Source organism: Mesoplodon mirus (assembly GCF_964341445.2).
Source record: "Mesoplodon mirus genome assembly, chromosome: 1".
Lineage (NCBI taxonomy): Eukaryota > Metazoa > Chordata > Mammalia > Artiodactyla > Ziphiidae > Mesoplodon > Mesoplodon mirus.
The window spans coordinates 198,781,751-198,805,577 of record NC_138976.1 but is presented as its reverse complement, the minus strand read 5'-3'; the positions used below and the strand labels follow the sequence as shown (position 1 = coordinate 198,805,577).

Genomic DNA, 23,827 nt, shown 5'->3' with positions numbered 1-23,827 from the left:
AAACTCAGATTCAAGATGTGATATTTCCCTATTTGATTGGTACCTTGTTTTAGAATAAAATATTAGTGATACACATGAGAGCTCTCAAAGTCCATGGCATTTTCCTTGCTGCTTAGTTACACACTGTCTAAAGTTTGACTATACTCTAGCATCCATATTTTTGTAAATCAAGAATTTGTTTATAGTTAGAAATCCTATTCTACTCTTTTATATTTTGAACTTGCATAAATAATATATTTCCTTTTGTAACTTGCATTTTTCATTCAATGTTATGTTTTTCCCCTCAACAGATTTGGAGTTTATCTATTCTAATTCTAGATTTTTAGTAATTAAAGGTCTAACATTCCTACTTGAGTGATCACAGTCTTATATTTAATAACTCTAACCCTTACAGAAAACAAAATTGATGAGTTTCAAAGCATTGGTTCTGATTGTATTTTATATCATCTCCATGTAATTATCGTCTCTATTTTAATTGTACTTATTTATTATTATTATTATTTTTAGTTTCTAATTTCTTTTATTTTAATATCTATATTGGAGTATAATTGCTTTACAATGGTGTGTTAATTTCTGCTTTATAACAAAGTGAATCAGTTATACATATATATATGTTCCCATATCTCTTCCCTCTTGCATCTCCCTCCCTCCCACCCTCCCTATCCCACCCCTCTAGATGGTCACAAACCACATAGCTGATCTCCCTGTGCTATGCGGCTACTTCCCACTAGCAATCTATGTTACATTTGGTAGTGTATATATGTCCATGCCACTCTCTCACTTTGTCACAGCTTACCCTTCCCCCTCCCCATATCCTCAAGTCCATGCTCTAGTAGGTCTGTGTCTTTATTCCCGTCTTACCACTAGGTTCTTCATGACCTTTCTTTTTTTCTTAGATTCCATATATATGTGTTAGCATACGGTATTTGTTTTTCTCTTTCTGACTTACTTCACTCTGTATGACAGACTCTAGGTCCATCCACCTCACTACAAATAACTCAATTTCGTTTCTTTTTATGGCTGAGTAATATTCCATTGAATTGCACTTTATTTTTGACTTGGCCCCCAAATTAGTCACACAATTACACAGTGCTTAACAGTTAAACTTCTTGGATTTATCTACATGTATATCACTTTCTTTGCTCAGTTTTTTCTTTAATCCCACTTCTTCACGGTGAGTTTAATTCCCTTCAGTAAGAAACCTATTCCTTGGAAGTTTTAGTATTGAAGATCTATAGGTAGAAATTTCTGTCTTTGTCTGAAAATGTCATCTCTTTCATTTTTTAATATGGTTAGTTAAATGTTCTATTCTAGGCTAAGAGTGATTTTTCCATTAGTACTTTAAGGATAGTGCTTTCAGTTATCTTCTGGCATCTATTGTTACTGATGAGAAGATTGCTACAAGTCTCATTGCTCTTTTTATTTGATATTCTTTCTTTCTTCCAAGTTGCTTTGTAGACTTTCCCTTTGCCATTATGTGATGTGGTTTACCAGCTGTTTTTTAGCCTTGGTTCCCCAGAAAGCAGAGCCTCAGGCCAAGAGTTTATGTGCTATTATTTAATTAGAGAGTACAATGCAAGTGAACCGGATTGCAGGGCAAAAGTAGTGAAGCAGGGAAGGATGGCGATTCAATATGAAAATGCATGATCAAGCTGGGATTTGACCTCTGGAAGTTCTGTAAACTGGATCTCAAAATTATGGGGAGGGAATGTGAAGAAAGGAGAAAGAATTCATCCATGGGTTTAGCCTGTGGGAGAACTGAAAGGGTTGCTTTAGGAATATTCTCACCTGCTGGAGTAAGGAGAGGGGTGGAGGATAGATTTGTTGGAATCATGAACACAGTGAGACACTGTCAGATTGTATATATAAGTAGTCTGCCAGTGTTGCACATTCTTTTAATGTGGAACAAAGGAAGGATCAGGCTGAGGTGAGGTATATGATACAGGATATAGTCATATATTTGTTTTCATTTCTTTTACTGGTGACTCCATGCACTTCTTTTATCTGAGGATTTATTTCTAACTTAATCTCTGAGAAGTACTACTTCTTCAAATACTTGTTAAATTCACTCTAATCTCACCTTCTAAAAATATTATTAGATGAATGTGGGTCTTCCGTTTTATCCTTTATTCCTTTATCATTCACATTTTCATTTAACCTCATCATTTCTTCTGGCTTATTTTCAACTTATAAAATTCAAATTCAGTTTTATCAAATATGTTATTTAAACTTTCTATGGGGTTTTGAACTCCAATGAACATACTTTTTCTGCCTTTTTCTGCATCAATTGAGATGATCATGTGGTTTTTCTGTCCTTCATTCTGTTAATGTGGTGTATCACATTGATTGATTTTTGTCTGTTGAACCATTTTACACATAAACCCCACTTGGCCATGATGTATAATCCTTTTAATATGGTGTTCAGTTCATTTTTCTAGTTGGATTATAGCTTATCTTTGAAGGTTCCAGCTTATCCTTGATCTTCTAGCTTCCGATCGTCTCTCATTCCTGTCTGCCAGCCCTACTGACTTCAGGACTGGCACCAAGAGGCAGGGGCAGTGGATTTACATAGACTGCTTAACAAAGCCCCACTATCATGTAAGGTTTAATCACTATAATAAAGTCCTTCTAGTGGTTCTACTTGTCCAACCAAACCTTAATATAGAGTTTATCGAATGTCATTTGATATTCTGATCAAGGAAAAAGGGAGAAAGCCAAGGTATAAAGTATAGGAACAGAAAGAAAAATAACACAAAGGGAAATATATTAAATTTAGGATGATGCACTGAACATAAATATGCTGTAAAAATCTAAAACCTGGATGAAATTGATTATTTCCTAGTAAAATATATACCACCAGAATTGATTCCAGAAGAGTGTGAAAAATAAAAGAGAACCCTTAGAAGACCTTCATTGCTACTTTTGGTGAATTTGTTCACATTTCCATCTGGTTTGGCTTGGAGATCCCACCTCCATATTCTCGTGCTGGGCATGTGACCAAGACCTGGCCAGTTAGAATTCCCTGAACTTGAGGATTTAACAGAAATCCCAAGCTGAGTCAGTCTTTTGTATAAAGGCTGTCTCTTTGCCTGGGTTCAGTAAATTGGTAATATACAAAAATAGAGTTGCGTTTGGTCATTTTTCTTGCCACCCCTTGGAGAAAGGTTTCCCCAAAATAATACAAAACAAAACAAAACAAAACAAACAAAACAAACTGCAGAGGGAAGAATATCCAAGTCAGAGAAACATTTTCTATTTATATCCTTTGGGCCCCCACACTTACCTGTGTCTGAAAGTATCAGCACTTTCAAACTTTGTTGTATTGTGAGTCAATAAATTCCTTTCTAGCCTTTAAACTAATTTGTAAGTGTTCTCTAGAATTACAACTTAAAATTAATACAATGACCATGGCAGCAATTGCATAAGATTTCAAGAAGCTAATTTTCTTGCAAAAATGAAGTTATGGGTATATACTCTTTCAAGTTCACATACTCTGAAACCCTTTCCCTCTTGCTGAATTTTTAAATTGCTTTATATTGGATTTCAAAATACAAAAGAAAATGGGTTCTGCTTCAAGATGTTTGTGAATGTAAGCATACGTAGCCATTACCTTTGCCTCTCAAAAACCTATCATAATAACGGTGAAATCTGAAAGAAAGGGAAGCCCACTACTATAATATGCAAGGAGGGGGCTTCAGCTTCTGAGATATATATGTGCCCAGCAGAACTCCTGAGTAACTCAGGATGGCAAGAGGGAGACATAGACTGAAAGTCTATGTGGGGCAGAGTTACTTCACCTACACCTTTTTCTCCAAACAAAAAGCCTGACAGAAAGGCATTTAACCACCCTCTTACCAATTCTTTCTTTTAAAAAGGAGCCTTTTAAAAAAGATATGTAAAGACTGTTTCCAGGTGATCTATAATGGCCAGTGTGTTTGTTACAGTTCCTGCCAAAGACTTATTCTGTCAACATTTGTATGTGTTTAGAATAGTGGCAGGTCTCCATCTGCTCATGGTAAAACTAAGCCTTTCAGGTTCTTTCCTAGTCCATGAATTATTCCTATTTCTCCCAGGACTCATTTTGCTATTTTTAATATTTATCTTATTCTCTCTTACTTGTCTAGGACTCATTATAATCATTTTCTAGGTACAGGATGGATCCTAGATGAGAAGTTGTATTAGTTGTCTGTTGCTGCATAAAAATTAGTACAAATGTAATGGCTTAAAACAGCTTCCCTTTATTAGCTCACAGTTCTATAGGTTGGGATACTGGCATGGAGTGACTAGGTTCTGTGTTCAAGGTCTTAAATGTCTGAAATCAGCATTTTTAAACCCTTGTCAGATAATTCTAACATCTAATTCATCTCTGTTGGCATCATCTGTCACATCTTATTCAAGCTGTCATGTATCTGGTTCTTGGTATAAGTAGTGATATTTTATTGTCTTTTGGACATTTTGGCTATTATGTTAGGATACTTTGGTCCCTATTTAAAGTGTTTTGTTTTTTTTAATTTTTAGCAGGCATTCACTCTTTATAGGTTTGGCACACATTTCCTGTACTTTTATGGATGGTGGTTCCATGATCACCTAATTTTCTGACCCTTTGTGGTACTCTTATGGTCTGTTTCTCTTGTGCAGGTGGGGTTACCTCTGGTCCCTTCTCATGCTGCTTATGGGGTCTGAAGTAGCTTCCCCAGGATACGGCACTTGGTGCTTCTGGTGAGGGAAGGGAATCTCTGGAACACGTGATGAAGAGTCCTTCCTGGGCCAGGCACTTGTGACAGGGTCTCCCTGGACTGTAAGGAGTGGAGGGTGCTTACCAGGTTGAGAGCTTTCTGTGGAGGGATCTCCATTGCCGGTACCAGCAAGTTGCCTGATGTTTCTGGGGAGGGGAGAGGAGTCTCAGGCCCATCTGAGGAGAGCATTGTCCAGGTGGGAGCTTTTTGTGGTAGGAGCACTTTTGCTGGGACCCTTAGCCACTGATGTGTCTGGGTGGTGAAGGGGGATCTCAGGCCCAGTGGGGAAGGAAAGCACTTTCCCTTGTCACTTAGTGTCATCAGGGCTTCCAATTGTTCGTCCTTGCAGGTTCTGCAAGGCTCGCCTGGTGTTTGGGGGATTCCCATTTGATGTGATGGAGGAAGAGCCTCTTTGAGCCACTTCCTGTTACTAAGTTGGGAGTTAGGAAATGCTGGGCCTGGATCACATTTTTTTGTTGGTAGAGGGTCATAAGGTGCCCTGCCATGAGGCTGTTCATCCATTCTGAGGGTCCCTAGGCAATTCACCTTCTCTAGACCTTTCAGAGATCTCCTTTGGTTGTCTCATATTATTTCCAGGATATATAGTTGTGCATATAAAGGGGGAGCAGGGAGAGGGGAGTATAAAACATCTTATCTGGATTAGAAGTCCTCTCTGTGCCTTTTAAGTGCCCACCTGATTAAGTCAGGCTCACTCTGTATAATCTCCCAATCAACTGTGCTATATATCATAATCTAATAATGGGAATGATATTCCATCACATTCACAGGTCTCATACTCAAGGGGAGGGGCTCCTACAAAGATCATTGGGCATCATCTTAGAATTCTGTCGACCACAGAAGGTGCATGTGAATGTACTGAAGCATTAATTAAGCAATTATCATCCTTTGGAAGGTTTTAATCTGTTAGGATAGTATGAAAGCCAAGTACTGTTATAATTATTCTACTCACTTTAAATGAAGTATATCTGATATCAAAAATACTTCCTAAAAATCAGACTATTCAAACAACTTTCAGAAGTTAATGTAAATTTCAGAGGTTTGATCCAAGCCTTCATTTCTGGCCATGCAGATATCCTCTGTGTGAAAAATATGCTACCTCAAAGATGTTTTCAAAAACTTCACCACCACTCCCCATTTATACGTTGTAGTTATGTGCAAATACTGTGGCTGCCAGCAATTCACAGAGAAAAGAAAGGTCAGTGATGTTGCTGACTTTAACTTTTTAGAGAAGGTGTATACTTAACACTGCCTACATTTGTATAGGTTGCACATTGCACAAAATTTCTGATTATTGCTTTAGGTTATAATACAATGTACTCTCACCTATACCAGGATTGAAAAATTTAAGCAAAATTTTCTGGACTGGCCAATACAACCCCCCAAAAATAGTCTTCAGGCTGAATTAGGAGAAAAGTCCTTCACTATGTTTAGGTTGGAAGGAAGCATGACCTAAATTTTGATTTCAAATACTCGGGGTTTTGGGTGATGGTTTTACTGGGGACAATTAGAATTGAACTATGTAGACATGTTTCCTGAAGCCAAGTTTTACCTTTAAGGCTTTCATATTGCAGCTTGTGAGGCTCCAAGCAGCAATTGGCTACTTTGGGTCATTCACACAAGGATTCAGAGTCATATATAAACCATAAAACCCTTTATAAGAAATCAGAATCTGTTTTAAAAATTAAGTATATGAACTAAACATATATAGAAAGAAATTGAAGCTTGAATATATTGAAGAAGCAAAAATTAAAGACATACCTATAACTGCCCTTTATCCTTAGTTGTTTACAATCACAGCAAATCAAAGTGTGACATGTTTAAGAAAAAGGTAATTAAGTTCTAAGGCTTTGTCATCTTATCACTTTTAAAAATACAAGATCTGAGTAAATGAAAGGAAAATAGAGAGGGTTGTTAAAGAGCTGAGTCATAGAGTGGAATAGAGAACAAGCGGAAGCGGAAGAGGCAAGAAAGCATACACAGGCTGGGTTTGAAGAGAGTTGGGAATGCTGGTTGTGGTAGATGGTCTCTGATTTGCTTACCGGATCTACTCGCTATCCTTCTTAACCCTGCTTCGTGATTCCAGGAGGCTGATCTTTATCAGCTTCATGGACCAGTCTCTCTGTGTCTTCAGGTTGGGTTTGGTTAATATGAACTACTGATAAGTGATTAGAAGTCAGGAGGAAAGAAGGCAAGGGTATTTATTTCCATGATCTGCCCCCTTCCAAACTTTAGGTTGGCAGTGGATGCCATTTTCTAAGGTTACATCTCTTGTTGGGTGGGCTTCTCCTATAACTCGAAGACATTCTGGGTTGCAGGAACTGCTATCTCTCTATGCCCCTTCAAACCTAGTGGTTATAATACTGGTTTCTCACAGCTGCTAGCCGCAGGGTACTTCATCATCTCCTGGTTTCCCTTCATTCTTTACACACTTTAGTCTCTTCATTAAATGCTATTCCATCACTCTTTTAAAGTGTGCCATCAGTTTTTAGCTAGAACTGACTGATACATTGGTAGTGGGGAATAGGAGAAACGTTAAGGTAGTGTTAGGGAGGTGGGATAAACTGCTGTGGATAGAGATAGGAAGAGAAGGGTTTCAAAGCTTTTTATGGCATTCTAGGAATGTAACATGACTTCTTTATGTGAATGACTCTAATGTAGTCTTAAATGGCTTCTTAATTATTGATATTTGGTTGGGTTTCTGTTTCTTTGCATGCACAACCAGGATTGAACAGGGCTAAGAGATGTCTGGGATTTACATGACGAGATAATACTACTAGGATCTATCTAGATTCATTATATCATATTAAGGCATTTCTCCCATGGAATCAGGAACATCCCAACCCAGTGCACATGCTAAGCTTTTATTGAAATTCAGTGAACTGCTATGGTGTGAAATTAATTTTTATTGTCAGTCCCCTGCATCGGCAGGCCGACTCTCAAGCCCTGCGCCACCAGGGAAGCCCTATAACACTTTATATAGCTGAGAATTCAGATCTCAATCAGGATTTTCACTCTCATTGGAATCCACTACTTCCCCACGACAAATCGGACAGGTAGAGTTCTCAGACAGCCAGCGATCAATGCAGTGAATGTGATATTCATGGGAGCAAGGTAGTATGCAAAGCTTGCTGTTTTCTGTGTAGTCTGTAAGGCAAATGCTACAGGCTTTTAGTGCATCATTTTCACCAAAAGATCTTACAGCCAAATTGTCAATCTGTGCTTTGGTGAGTCCTGTAGTTTGGTATATATCATCTTCATTTAAGAGGAAAAACTGTTGCAGATTATGGGGGGACCCAGAGTCACTTTCATCAGACATTATTAGGATAATTTGTCTACCCCCTTGGCTGGTCTCTGATGATAAGTCTGATGATAAGTTTGTTTCTTCACTGCCTTCAAACATCAGTGAGCTAATTCCTGAATTTTCATCACTTGAGCTGGAACCGGAAATAGGACTAGAACTGGAACTAGACATACAATTGGGGCATGAATGACAACTCAGTGTGGAACTTGAATGAGTATCATAGCTAGCATTTGAATCAGAACCAAATATACCACTACTACTACCATTAGATGACTCTAGCCATTCCATGTTTTGACTTGGAGGTGAGACACTATGCTCTAAATTACTGTCAAGGATAATTTGTCTACCCCCTTGGCTGGTCTCTGATGATAAGTATGATGATAAGTTTGTCTCTTCACTGCCTTCAAACATCAGTGAGCTAATTCCTGAATTTTCATCACTTGAGCTGGAACCGGAAATAGGACTAGAACTGGAACTAGACATACAATTGGGGCATGAATGACAAATCAGTGTGGAACTTGAATGGGTATCATAGCTAGCATTTGAATCAGAACCAAATATACCACTACTACTACCATTAGATGACTCTAACCATTCCATGTTTTGACTTGGAGGTGAGACACTATGCTCTAAATTACAGTCAAGGATAATTTGTCGACCCCATTGGTTGGTCTCTGATGATAAGTCTGATGATAAGTTTGTTTCTTCACTGCCTTCAAACATCAGTGAGCTAATTCCTGAATTTTCATCACTTGAGCTGGAACCGGAAATAGGACTAGAACTGGAACTAGACATACAATTGTGGCTTGAATGGCAAATCATTGTGGAACTTGAATGGGTATCATAGCTAGCATTTGAATCAGAACCAAATGTACCACTACTACTACCATTAGGTGACTCTAGCCATTCCATGTTTTGACTTGGAGGTGAGACACTATGCTCTAAATTACTGTCACTGTCCATAAGGTTACTTGAGTTACTAAATTCTGCCATTGTCTGCCTTAACGTGCTCTGAATTGGAACAGATGTTGTATCATTTAATCTAGTATTTAAAGTTCTGCAAACGGGATTTCTAATGGTATTGACATAAGCTCTCACACCTGCCTGCTCAGAATGTGAATACATATGCCTCAGTCCTCGTTCACTTTCAGAAGTGACAGTGTTGTTTGGTGTCTCAGATGTTAACTGAGTTCTACTAGCTCTGCTGTCTCTCTGAGAATATGCTCCAGAATAAACTTGTCCTACTTCAAGATTGAAGGGTATGGTTGGATATATTTCCCACATTCCCCAAGATTCACCACTGCTGGTTGTATCTGGAGAATTTTCTCCATGAACAGCATTCCTTGTTTTGAAGTTTCAATAAGACCGCTATTTTGCAACTCAAATCCAGTCATTTGCTGTGTCAATATTTCTTGGTGCTCAGTTCTAGAAAATCTCGCATTCTCACTTAGCAGAGGCTGCTCAAAATTCTGAGAGGGTATACTATGATTAAGTCTTTGTACAATTTCCCTAAGTGAACGTGGAGGCGACCAACTTTCAATTCTTGCTCTGGTTCTCCGATACTCTGGGCTCCTACTTCTTGCTCTTCGCTGACTTGTGGTAGGTGGGAATTCCATTAATGTTTCAGTTGTATCTTGTTCAGACATAGATGGTCTTGTAAATATTGATTCAGATTGTGGACTTTCCACTTGCCTTTGGCTGTCTTCCATATTTTCTCTTCTGGAAAGTCTTGCAGATGCTACATATTCATTCTCTGCATTTGGACTCCCATTATCAAGGTTAACATTTATTTCTAAACTGAATATGAACTGATCACTTTTAGGATTAATTAGGCTCTCTTCCCTCCAAGATTGGTTTTCTCTTTGTCCACTTGTCATATTTTCAGTTTGTCCAGAACAGTTAAGCCAGTCTATTAGAGAGTCACCACTAGACATGTCATCTGAAGAGTCTCCTCTGTCTGTTAACAAAAAAAATGGGGAGGGTGCATAAAAGAACCACCAAAATTAGAACCATCATAAAATAGCACTCTGAAACTTTGTTTCAAAAACAAACAAAAAATGAGAACTTAAATACTCAGATGTTTTAAACTGATTTCACATTTATAGAGTTAATATTTTATAAACTGCACTGTGTAGATTTATACGTAAAGGTAGAAAAGTTTGGATTCCATCCAAAAAGAGTGAGCTAATCCTAGATAAACTTAGAGAATTTTTTAAAAAGGGAATCCGGAGGAAGTCTATGTTTCAGTATTTCATCATATACACAGCCCTGTGTACCACTGTCGGAGGAATGTCAAGAGACTTTTTTTTCAGTCCACTGTCAAAACACTAATGCAATTAAACAAGGTAAACACCAGTTAAGGTACAATGCTAGTAGTTTAGTTCAGTTTACATTATTGTCTAATTTTCATTAGTCTCCAACATGACTAATTCTAGGCTCTTCACTTATGTGCTTTTGATAATAGATAAGCTGTTTTAAAATATAAGGTTATTGCCCAAACATAAACAAGTTTTATAGGTTTAAAAGTGTTTGCAGTTTGAATACTTCTTAATGTTACCAAGATTTTCAATTGACATTAAATTGAAGGTCAGATCAAATGAATAGACTGAACCTAGCATGGTACATATAAGACCATATTCAAGAGCCAAAGTATTATAGTATCCTCTTCATTAGACAGCAAAATCCTCTACTTCACACTGGGAGGGAGTACACCAGACCTGAGTTTCGAGCAGGGTTTCTCAGCCTTAGCACTATTGACATTTTGGTGCTGGACAATTCTTTGTTTTGGGGAGCTATCCTGTGCATTGTGGGATCTTTGGCAGCATCCCTGGCCTCTGCCCACTAGATGCTAGTAACACCCATGCCTCCCCTGTGACAACCAAAAATATCTCTAGCCATTGCCAAATGTCCCCAGGTGTTGAAGAGAGCACAATTGTCCCCAGTGGAGAATATTTCTGTTTGCTTTTTTTACATGTCTATGTAGAAAAAATAATTCAGGAAGTAGGAGGGACTTTCAGTTGAGGTAGAAAACCAAGAAAAATACAAATAGGTTACTTTGCACTGTTTCCCAATTAAAACAACCCAAATGTGAATCAGGAAGACAAACAAACATACCTTGACATGCTCACCAAAAATCAAGTAAATGCCAGTTCTTTTTATGAGAAGTTACTTACCAAATTAATGTAAGTCACTTCTGTATAATTTACTCTTTACTATTATGAAGTTACTATTTCCTATTATGAAGTTCCTTATTCATCCCATCCGATTCCCTCCAAAAGCAAAATATACCTGTATTTTCATCTGAGTCTTGTGGGGCGTTTTCTTTAATTAGCTGAAGTCTTCTCAGCAACTCTTCTTCCGTACTTTCACCTGGAATGCCTAGAAGATTGTTGTCTCTCATAAGTTCGTAATCTTCTTCACTCAGATTATTTACGAACCTGGAGTAATCTTCTTCCCGAACCAATCGGTCCGTTTGACTTATGTGTTGGGCCGAAACTCCATCTCCTTCATCGTTGGAATCCGAGTTTTCCACCTTAATAAACAAGTGGAAAATTATCTGAAATTCACGACGTGGTGTTGAAATTCACCAGTGGTCGTTTCGTTTTCTTCGCTTTCTACTTCCTGCCAGAGTGTCCGGTTCTGACTCAGTCGGATGACCCTCCGCACAGATTCCTCCCTTCTCCCCGACTCAGTTCTGTGGCCCCTGGTGACGCAAGAGTTGGGAGCCGCCTCTAGCCCAGAACTTGCTAGACGTTGCCTAGGCACCCATTATCTTCCCCGCTGTTACCGAGTAGGGACTGGATTCAGGTTAGGTTTCATTTCATTCAAAACCAGCCAATGTTACTGAGGGTTTATAGTGTACCAAGCACCGTGCTTCACCTCGTTTCACCCACAGGAGCCTATTCTCAGGTTTTCAGGAGGCGTTTTCAGGCTCTGATATGCTCTATTTATTCGTTACATTCCATATGACTGCCTTCTTCAAAATGCCATGCCAAAGTCAGCCTAGTTCAATGCAGCAATTCTCATTTTCAGGTGCCCAGGGACCTCCGCCTTTCCTCCTCATGAATTTCTCAAATCCTAGACTCTCACTAAGAAAGCCCACAATTTTTGATAATTTACCAGGGCCCTGGCTGAGTCTCTTTAGTGTGTCCTCTCTCTTTTAACTGTTAATGGCTTCATCTTGCATTATATGGTCCTTCAGTCTTGTTTCAAACAAACAAGAAACACCAAAACTTTGGCAGGCTTTTCTGCTCAACCAGGGAATTCCTTCTCCACAAAAGCATCAGGTTCATTTTTGTCCTCCTTTCTCATAAATATTATAAATAGTACTTAAGCAAAACTAGCCAGAACATCACAGGAACTTTTAGGACAGATACATAATAGTTACTTTGTCTGCCACAGTGAGTACTGACTTTGCTGATTTTGTCGCATGTATCACCTGAAAGGCTTGGTGAAAATAAAATAACGCTCATTTGCAATGCTATCTGGAGGAGACCTCTAATTCACTCTCAGTACACAGCTTAGAAGTTGAAGGAGCTGTGTAAATTCACAGTTGTTGTTTTGTTCACGGTCCACAGCAGGCTTTCTTGTTTGTTCTCAAGGAGATGGAAGGATGGTAAATTTACTGGTGTGACAGTGAAGAATATAAGTCTATGTCCTGCTTTTGACATTTGTTCCATGCCTCGTTTAACTTAAGCTAGAAAAATCAATCTTTCCCCTCTGAATCAAATCTCAGCAAGTCTTTGGATGAGAACAGAATCCCCTAGACTACCCTGCCTCCTTTATGGACTTCTGAGTGTATTTGTTATCTTTTACTGAAGTTATTCTTTTCACAGGGGAACTCTGTTGTAAACTTGTTTGCTGTGCCTCAATCAAAACTAGCAGTATTATGAAAATTCAGCGTGATTTGTACTCTTGATGCAGGAAACCCTCACAATCGTTAGTGTTCTTGAGAGTGATTGATTCAGTTTAATTCAATTCAATCAATTCAAGTGTCAAGTATGTTTAGCGTTTGTTAAATATCAGTCATATTATCGGATATTAAGATACAAAGATGAGTATATTTAAGAATCTGTTGTCATTAGAGTATAACAAACAATTGAGCTACACAGAGGTAAAATTACAGTTTTGAGGAGAAAGTGATTTGAGTGAGAGAGAAAATCGGTTTCACTGCATTTGGGTTTTAAAGGATGAATAGGAGTTTTCTAAGTGAATGAAAGGGGGAAATATTTTCAAAAGTGAGAACAGCCACTGCTAACACTCGTAAAACAACAAGGATAGTAGATTTTAATTACTAAAAAAAGACATTAGTTAAATTGGCAGAGCAAAGCCAAAAAATGGAGACCTTTATGACATGTTTAGAAGTTGGACTTTATCATTAGTGCAATGGAAAGATGTTGAAGTCTTTAGACAGTTGATGGTCAAATTTGCAATTTAGAAATAATATTGATAGTAGTGTTGAGGATGAATATGAAGGGCAACAGTTCAGATGGGAGGGTCAGAAATAGATAGAGGGCAGCCTAGGCTAGTGATGACAAGGATCTGAATCAGGGCAAAGGAATATGATTAAAATGAAGGACTTTAACAGATCTCTAGGCAGCAGAACTGACTAAACCTAGTAATATGTGGGAAAGAGGGAAAAGTGAGGAGGGGGAATATATGAGGGAAAGGCAGGGATCAGGATTACTTCTGTATTTCTGTCTTTGCTTAGTGGACAGTGGTACCAATAAAAAGTTACACCTGATTCTGAAGTTGTATGGTTTAGCTTAAGAGGGAGCATGATTGCTTATGATTAGAATAGTATGCAAGTTACCTGAAGGTTCAGAAAGTCTTACAGTCTTTCCAAATTTAGGTACAGAAGCACATGAACTAATAGCCCCGGATGTTTGGTGTTCCCTGTAGTTGGCTCTCAGTGTCAATGACTCTAGCTTCCTGAACTATTTGTTCCTGGTTATGTCCCAATTCTGGTGCAAGTAACAGAGTATAAGGATCATCATCCCAGAGACCTACTTATTGACCTTGATTATTTAAATAGAAGCCACCAATATAGCTGTGCTTTACACTTAGTTCTCTCATGTCTTGACTTTCCTTCTGAGTATTGCAGTGTAGGTTCAGTAGTTTTTCCTCTGGATGGCAATATTGCTGCTTTGGCCTTTGTTCTATCCCTTGTCTTGATATCAGAAGTCTTCTGAAGATGTTTTTTCTTCACTTCTCATTTCAGAGATGGGAGGTGCATCAGGAAGTCCGGAGGTTGACTAGAGCATCACTCTAAGTTGAGTTGGAGGGGAAGAGGTTGAAGATGGAAAGTGCTTACTTTCAAACAGAGTCAAGCACTTAAAAATTTGGCCAATCCATTGTTTATGATGTGGTGAAAAAATGGGGTGTGTGTGAGCAGATTTGGCTGTTCTTTTATCCTGGTTGTAATAATGGAGTTTTGTAATCAAGAGTTTTCTTTTACTGACTCTGTCCAAAGAAGCTTCTGAACAGATTCTATGACTCAAAGGGAGACTGAAAATAAACAAGAGATAGCATTCTCCCTGAATATGGGTAAAAGGAGTTCCGTGGCTTTAGAACTGTAAGAAATGATCAAGACATATATTCCAGATACCTATTGCAGTATAACAGACCATTCCAAAACGCAGTGGTAGATACAATAGAAACCATGCTGTTATAGTCAGGACTTTGTGAGCTAAGAATAAAGATAAAGAATACTGGGGATGGCTCATCTCTGCTCCATCATGACTGGGCCTCAGCTGTGGTGGCTTGAATGATTGGAGATAGATTAGACAACTTGACTGGTGCCATATGTCTGGGGCCTTGGTTCTGGCTAAGTTTTCTTTGAGTCACATCTTTTGGTGCTGAAATGTCCAACCAAGATGGCATCTTCATTCACAAATCTGGGGCTTGAGTTGGGCTGCACAGGCTGAAAAATCTGGGGCTGGTTTTCTCTCTGTCTCTGTCTTTCTCCATGAAATTTCTCGGTGTAGTTTTGGAGTCTTAGCAACCTGGATATCTCAAAGTAGTTGAACTCTTACGTAGTGAGTGGCTTCACCCAAAGTAAACATCTCATGAGACTTGGCTGGAATCTGTAAGGCTTCCTATGACTTAACCTCACAAGTGCAAGAACACCTTTGCTCTTGCATTCTGTTGATTGAATAAGCCACTGTATCAGCCCATATTCAAGAAGTGGGACACCACATTCTACCTTTCAATAGAGAGGTAACAAAGATTTTATGGTTATATTTAATGTACTATAGCACATGATGAAAAAAATCTTATAATGATGACTTTTCAGTTGAAGTGGAAATTAATCTCTCCCTCTGTTTTCTGAATTGCATTATTCTCTGGGTAAAAATAAAAAAAGGGAGGACATAAAATCTGAAGTTCTTTGCATTCAGCCTGATTTTAAGGATACCAGATTAAGGATCTTTTTATTATGTAATAGTTTTCCCACATCAGAGACCATTGGTAATATTAAGAGCTATTTACTGAGCAACTGTAATTGCTAGACACTCTGCTTGTGTTTTAACTTATTTGGCCTCAAGCCCCATGCAAGATAGGTATTACTATTCTCAGAGATAAAGGCATGGAGGCTGATGCAAATTAAGTGATTTTCTGAAAGTTACAGTAATAGATAATATGTTTAGATTCAAACAAGGTCTATAGGATGACTCTCCCTGTTTCACTCTACTCTGCTATGTTTAAAGAAAACACAATTTTAGACATCATTACACAAACGTAGTAAAATCTCAGTTAAATGAGATGCTTGAATCATGCTTGATCATTTTCGTGTGCCATTTCAATTCTGCTTTGGAGTTAGTCTAGAATATCTTCGTTTTAACTTAATAAAGAGTAATTTTAAATCAAGAAGGAAACATAATTAAAGCTTGATAAGATATTTCATATTTTTATGTTTTTTTCTTTCCCACCAGAAGGATGGGTTAAAAGCTTGAAAGCATTGATGCAGAAAAATGAATATAAATATGCATGTCTCATGGAATCTACTGGAATTGGTTCTTTGACACAAATACTTGTTTTGAATCTAAACACGAAATTCTTGTTAATTGAAATCACACCCTTTCCACTTACATAGGCTGGACACTAGGAATTAGTTTCATCTCTTCCTTATGCTTACCTCTAATTATGGAAATAAAAATGTATTTATTTAGCAACGTCTCATCCCTCTTATGATTTCCTTTCTTCCCGGTTCTGCTCAGATTTAGACTTTTGATAGCTTTTCTATTAGTGCCGTGTCAGTGGATAGTTTGCTTCTATGCTCTCTAGTTTTGAGCCATTTTACACACTTTCTCTGAGGCATGCTCCAGGTCTGTTATTCACAAGCAAGTTAGTTCATATTTCTGCACATTTGTTTATTTGTAAAGTCTTACATTCTAGATTATTGTAATAAATAAATAAACTTACATATACATAAATAATATTCTGTTTGTTACCTATATAGGTATATTTAAAGATGAATTTTACGGTTCCAAGGATGAAACAGATATCAGGTTTGTTTCTCAAAACAAATGAACACAGAGAACACAAAATGAATAAGCAACACAAAAGCTCACAATATATGAGCAAAACCAAATTAAGCAGGTCTGCCGTATACAGATTCACAGGTTGTGCCCTCTAAAATTCCCAGGGGGCCCCATTCATGTAAAGAAGAAAGTGAATGACACTCCTATAAATATGCAGTGCACCACCTGTACAACTGAACATGCAGACCCTGAAAATGAGCTTTAATGCTATCTTCTGCCTTCCTTCGACCCAGTAGGGAGAAGAGAAGAGGATAATGAACTCAGGGAGAGTAAATAGTTACTTTATTACTTGTTCTTCTCCAGGCCTAGAATTTTATATGCTCCTATTGAAGGGAGGTTGGTGATTTTGTTCAGTAGCCTGCAGTCACAGGGAGGTGCACCGCCTCTTTCACCAAGTATTTACACCAGTAGGTGTAACCACAATGGCAGCGTGTGGTGTGGGTAAAAATGGTCACCTCACATCTCTGTCATGTCGACTCTCCCTTTTATGGTGCTAGTTGGGTGTTGTAGTCGCTCTTATGGAGAGTTATTGAATGGTCAGTCTGGGTTGCCTATTCAAAGAAACTCACCACATTTTCAAATTACATTACAAAAAGGCCCCTACATTTCAGGCATACCATTTTGCTTAAATTCAAACTACTGTACTATAATCAAGTTGCCTCTCTTGCTTAAGTCTCAATATCCACAAACCTCAACAAATTCAATGGACAGTAGGTTGACCAAAGGGTGAAAGTTCTTTAAAAAGTAGCATTTGTATTGGGAGCAGAGTTCGGGTTTCCTTATGGTCGGATTTCCTGGGGCCTCTTTAATATTCAGGCTAAATGCAAGCTCTTATCCACACTATTAGAATGCATCCTCTATCTTCAAACACATTTGACAACTTATTGCATATAGAATAAAGTAAAATGTGTAGTAAGTCCTTACAAAAATCACTCTAGATTTGCCAACATTACTACATTTTCATCTTTCAAACTTCAGTTTAAATGTCACATCCATGGAAAGGTCTTCCTGACCAGTTTATCTAAAATAAAATTGTGCATGTCATGCTCTGTCACAGACGCTTATCTCTTCCTCCAATAAACTGTATACTATAAGAGTAGTGATCTTTATAGCTCAACCTGTGTTTTCCATCTATTCAGTTCCTTAAAGTAGATACTAAATGAATATGTGTTGGAGAGTGAAATAAGTAAAGTAAGGAAGAAAGGCCAGAGGGAGGAAGGGAGGAAGGAAGGGCCTCTGGCAAAGATTCTCTCTCCATCTTTTTTCATTCTGGCTGCTGTAACAAAATGCCACAGACTGGGTAGCTTATAAAAAACAGAACTTTATTTTGTAATGTTATGGAGGCCTGAAGTCCAAATCAAGATAGCAGCATGGTCTCATTCTGGTGAAAGCCCTCTTCCTGATTCATAGCCAGAACCTTCTTGCTGTGTCCTCACATGGTGGAAGGGGGCTACTGAGCTCTCTGGAGCCTCTTTTAAAAGACATTGATCCCATTCATGAAGGAATTTGTGGAATCTAAAAAATACAACCAACAAGTGAATATAACGAGAAAGAAACAGACTTACAGATGTGGTGAACAAACTGGTGGTTACCTGTGTGGAGAGGGAAGGGGAGAGGATAGGGGATTAAGAGGTACAAACTATTATGTATAAAATAAGCTACAAGGATATACTGTACAGCCTAGGGACTATAGCTAATATTTTATGATAACTATAAATGGAGTATAACCTTTAAAAATCGCAAATGACTATATTGTACAGCTGTAGCTTATATTGTATACCAACTATATTTCAATGAAAATAATAATAATAGTCACAAAAAATCTGAAATAAAAGGCATTAATCCCATTCATGAGGGTGCCACCCTCATGACCTAATCACCTTCCAAGGTGATTCCTAGTCACTAGGGTGATTCATTCCCTAGTTCTTATCGAACCTCTCTGCAATATCTATAACCTTCTAGTCCTGTATTAAATACACTGCCCTTCAAGATGGCCTGTAAAACTCCTGTTTGCATAAATATTTGCCATTTTTCACCTTCCTTCTTCCTCTTAGACTCTTAAATAGAACAATGTGTGCACTTGCCTTCTACTAGATTGTAAACTGTAGTGATGCAAGAAGTAGGCATCATTATGTGCCCCTCTAATGCCTAACACCAAATGTTATGCACAGTTAGAAACTCAATAAATACCGGATTAGTTGAACTATGGTCCTACTATATAGTGAAAAATTCAAAGGCTATTGAATTGGATTCTGATCTCCCCCACTCATGAGCTGTGTGACATTGGGTAAGTTATTTAATCTCTCAGTTTTAGTTTCATTATTTGTAAAAGTCAATGATAACTAAATGGGTTGTAGTAAACTTTAGTGACATTCTATGTAAAATAAAGTAAATGTGATACTATATGTAAAGGTGTCTCCTGCTTAAGGTCAGGAATCCATTTGAAAAAATCAAGCCATTTTTGTTAAAATGTAACGAGGAAAAAATTTCCTATTATTTTAATGGAAACCTTTAATATGTTTTATATGTTTGCCCAACAACCCCAACAAATTTCCTGATACACAATGAAACAAAAGAAACAAAAAATTGTTATGATATAGATATTTAAAATCATCATATCCTAATCACCTAATAATTAATATGGTTTTAACAAACATTGCTTTGCAGTAACATGGCCTCTCTTAACCCCAGTAACATCAGAGTTGCACATCCTCTTCTGTGACACTTTGCAGGCTTTTCAAAATGTCTACAGAGGAATCTGAAGTTTTACCCAATGTATTTGGAATGTAACTCAAGATTTTCTCCAACCACTGTGTTCTTATAAAAGTTACCTTGAGTTTGCAGATGCAGATATGTTTTATTGCTGTATAATCACTGGCTGAAGAATATTTGATTGAGAACTAATTAAATTCTCTGTAGTGTAAGTATTAAAGCAAAGAGCTCTTCTAACAGGGAAGTAATACGAGATATTTTGTGTGTTATATCTTCATATAGGATTGCTAAACAGTGTTGTTCTTAATAAATGTTATTTTCTAACTTCCTTCCATTATGAATCAAATTAATTCTAAACCCAAGATTTAAGTTAGTCTTCATTTCTCAAATTCAGTTAAAACATTCATTTTTGGGGTTTTAAGAATTTAATTCAGTTATGCAAAAATATATCTAGGGGTTTATTTTATTTTTTAGTTTTAATTTAATTTAATTTCTTTCTTGAAGTATAGTTCATTTACAATATTGTATAAGTTTCTGGTATACAGCAAAGTGATTCAGTTATATATATATATATATATATATATATATATATATATATATATATATATATATATATATATATATATACACATGTATATTCTTTTTCAGATTCTTTTCCATTATAGGTTATTACAAAATATTGAATATAGTTCCCTATGCTATACAGGAAGTCCTTGTTGGTTATCGATTTTATTTTATTTTATTTTATTTTTATTTTTTATTTTTTTGCAGTATGTGGGCCTCTCACTGTTGTGGCCTCTCCTGTTGTGGATGTGCAGGCTCAGTGGCCACGGCTCACGGGCCCAACCACTCTGCAGCATGTGGGATCCTCCTGGACTGGGGCACGAACCCGTGTCCCCTGCATTGGCAGGCGGACTCCCAACCACTGCGCCACCAGGGAAGCCCTCGATTTTATATGTAGTTGTGTTTATATGTTAATCCCAAACTCCTAATTTATCCCTCACCCCCTTTCCCTTTGCTAACCATAAGTTTGTTTTCTATGTCTGTGGGTCTATTTCTGTTTCATATATAAGTTCATTTGTATAATTTTTTTTAGATTCCACATATAAGTGATATCATATTATATTTGTCTTTCTTTCTTTTTTTTTTTTTTTGTGGTACGCGGGCCTCTCACTGCTCTGTCCTCTCCTGCCGTGGAGCACAGGCTCTGGACGCTCAGGCTCAGCGGTCATGGCTCACGGGCCCAGCCGCTCCACGGCATGTGGGATCCTCCCGGACCAGGGCACGAACCCGTGTCCCCTGCATCGGCAGACGGACTCTCAACCACTGCGCCACCAGGGAAGCCCCTATATTTGTCTTTCTGTGTCTGGCTTACTTCACTTAGTATGATAGGTCCATACATCTTGCTGCAAATGACATTATTTCATTCTTTCTTATGGCTGAGTAATATTCCATTGTGTGTGTATGTGTGTGTGTGTGTGTGTGTGTGTGTGTGTGTGTATATATATATGACACGTTTTCTTTATCCATTCATCTGTTGGTGGGCATTTAGGTTGCTTCCATGTCTTGGCTATTGTAAATAGTTCTACAGTGAACATTGGGGTGCATGTATCTTTTCAAATTATGATTTTCTCCTAGGGCTTTATTGATAATGACATACACTCTAGCCCACCTACCTCACTTGTATTTCCATATATCCTGAGTGAGTCAGTCTCTTTCTTTTGGCTTTTTAAGAAATCTGGATGCTTTCTAGATAATAGTTATCTCCATATGCACATCTGAACCATTTGCATGGCTTCTTTGTAAGTTTATTATTAGGGAAGCTTAGAATAATTTCATAACAACATAGAAAGTGATTGTATACAAACTTTATTTTAACTGTGGACTACCCCCACTCCTACCCCAAATACTCATAGACTGAAAGGTCATCAGAGATGAGCTTGTCTTTGGGAATTGGAGCGTGGAAATCAGAGAAAGGAAGGAAATCACGGAACTACTTCAGTTGGAGATGAAGGAGTGGGTAAATGCCCTATTCTTGGAAAAAAGATGAATTTCCTACTAGAGGAGAAATCTCTTAAAATATTCAGCTGCACCAGTGATTAACTCTGTTGCAAATTTAGTTGCATTTGGCAGGTACTGCAGGGAACAACTAGTGTGTATGCCTTGGCATAGTAAAAAAAAAATTATGTAGACAGAAAGTATATTTCATTTATCTAGTTATTGAATAGCCTGAAATATAGAGCAGTCGAATACTATTTGTAATTTGCGTGAGTGTGTGTGTGTGAGAGAGTGAGCAAAGCTGTGTTTGACACTAACATCCATTTTTCCTGACTTAAGAACAATAGTTTAATAGATAATTGTTGTTTAAAGAACTGATTGATGCCAGACAGGAAGTTCCCCTCATATTGATTATGTGTAAAAATGCCTAGGAGGGCTTGGGACTGACAGAAACCATCAGTAAACTTCAAAACTCAAACGAGAATTTAGTTGACAGCAGGGTGTTCAGTACAGAAAATAGTTTCAGCACTGACACTGTCTTCTAAGGATCAGTATCTATCCATCTGTATAATAGATACCTGTGCGAAAGACAGTGTGGTATGGTGGAATGAAAACTGAACTTGTAATTGGAATATGGGGATTAGGTTCCAGCTGAGTTCTTTCTACTGGTGCTATCTCGGAGAGTTACACCTCTAAGAATAACATTCTTTGTTTTTAAACTATGTCTAAGGATCTTTTGGGCTCTATATTTCTATGAAACTCTGATCCTATTTTATCATTGTAGGGGTACTGTGTGTTGGAAGATAGCTAGATAGATCAATGGATGCATGTATGGGTGGGTGGAAAGATAAGTGAGTACATACACACACATATACATATACATACATATGTATGCACAATATATACATATACAAATATATACTTATATATATAGGACTATATATGTGTGTGTGTAACACCTACAGTTTATTTCCATGCATATGTGTCTACATAGAGTGACATCACAAATTCTGGCCATGGTTTTCCTTTTCATTGGCAAATATGACAATAAATCATCTATCATCTATTATTAAAGAGGTAAGACCTCTTAACAGCAAATGGGTCTTGAAAGAGATTTTAACATTGTGAAAGATACGTTAAAATAATCCACAAATATTCATATGCATGTATTGTGAAAATGCTTCTTAGTGGATACAAATGTAAAAGGTGAATAATAAAAGTATCATGAATTCTTTATTCTTCATCGATAAAGAATTCTAATATTGAAAATTTACTGGGCAGTACTAAATAAGTGAGTATCAGGAGTCTGATCTTGCCAAAATCATAACTTTAACTTTTGATGTATAGTATAAATACTATTAGCAGAAACATATTTTTCTAGCAATGACCTTAATAAAAATAAAGCTCCTGTAAATAACACACAGTGAAATCTACATTTTACTCCATTAATCAACATGTTTAGGTTCATGGGACACTAAAGACCACAGTCATCAATATTACAGAGCATTTTATTAAGTATATATTATGACACCATGAGTGGGTAGACATTTAGATCTGTAGTCTACACAGACTGAGTGCATTTCTGCGGCATAGTTGTCTTTAGTTGAGTGGAACAGGCCCATTGGTGAGAGGTCACAAGTAATCAGCTATCTATATATACTTGGAAGTTTAGAAATAGTTGAGAGTTTATTTATTTATTTTACTTTAAATGTGTACAGTTTATTATATATCAATTATACCTCACTAAAGCTAAATAATTGAGTTTTCTTGGGATTAGAGACAATGTTTTGAGATGGAGAGAGAATTATCTTAGAGAGTAAATGAAGAGTTGGGATAAATGATCATTTTCTCTGGAAGGAAAAGGGTTTATAATAGGAACCCCTAAGAAGGCATATTGAACTGGCCTTATTTAACTTTTTTTTCAAGGGATCAAGATAAGAAGTACCATGGGAGAATTTCCAAATTTGTGCACAGAACTAAGTTCTTCCAGGTAATAAAAATATCATGAAAGTAGGATGAACAGGAGTTGAAATGAGCAGAGGAGCTCTAATGAGAGCAGGGAGAAACAGTTCAGGTAAAATCATTGAAAAACTTCTATGAGATGGAAGCCTCTGAGAACTGATTATCCTGCGGAAGAAAGCCTAAGGACGCCGTTGCCTGAAGGTTCAGTCTAAGATTACGACCAGGAAACCAACACTGACCAAATTTGTTGGACATTATCACAAAGGTTATTGGAAACAAAGTGAAAGGTATTGTCTTACCCTTGGACAAAATAGAAATTTGCTTGAACCTAGAAGTTCTTAGGAAGTTTTGATAAGTACACCTTAAAATACAGAGGGAAGCAAAAACCATCGAGGGAGAGGAGGAACTTCCGTTTGAGAATAGGCAGTTGGAAGAACTCCTCAGTCTGGAAGACACGATGTGGGAGGGAATCTGAATAGCACATGTAACGTGTGTATAGATTATTCACTAAATCTTGAGTTAGCTCTTAAGATTGAGGAGAAGCAGCATTAGGGAAA

The 23,827-nt window shown here is 37.5% G+C and overlaps 1 protein-coding gene across 1 annotated transcript in view; it reads right to left on the bottom strand.

The window, feature by feature from the left end:
• Positions 1–7,752: 7,752 nt before the first annotated feature.
• The window catches only part of LOC309801856 (E3 ubiquitin-protein ligase RLIM-like), a gene marked incomplete at both ends in the record, with an annotated part of 52,434 nt that continues 36,359 nt past the window's right edge, over positions 7,753–23,827 (bottom strand). The window contains 4 exon segments of the mRNA XM_082616916.1: positions 7,753–7,787; positions 8,856–9,405; positions 9,411–10,015; positions 11,347–11,590. Coding sequence (XP_082473042.1) covers positions 7,753–7,787; positions 8,856–9,405; positions 9,411–10,015; positions 11,347–11,590 — 1,434 coding nt within the window.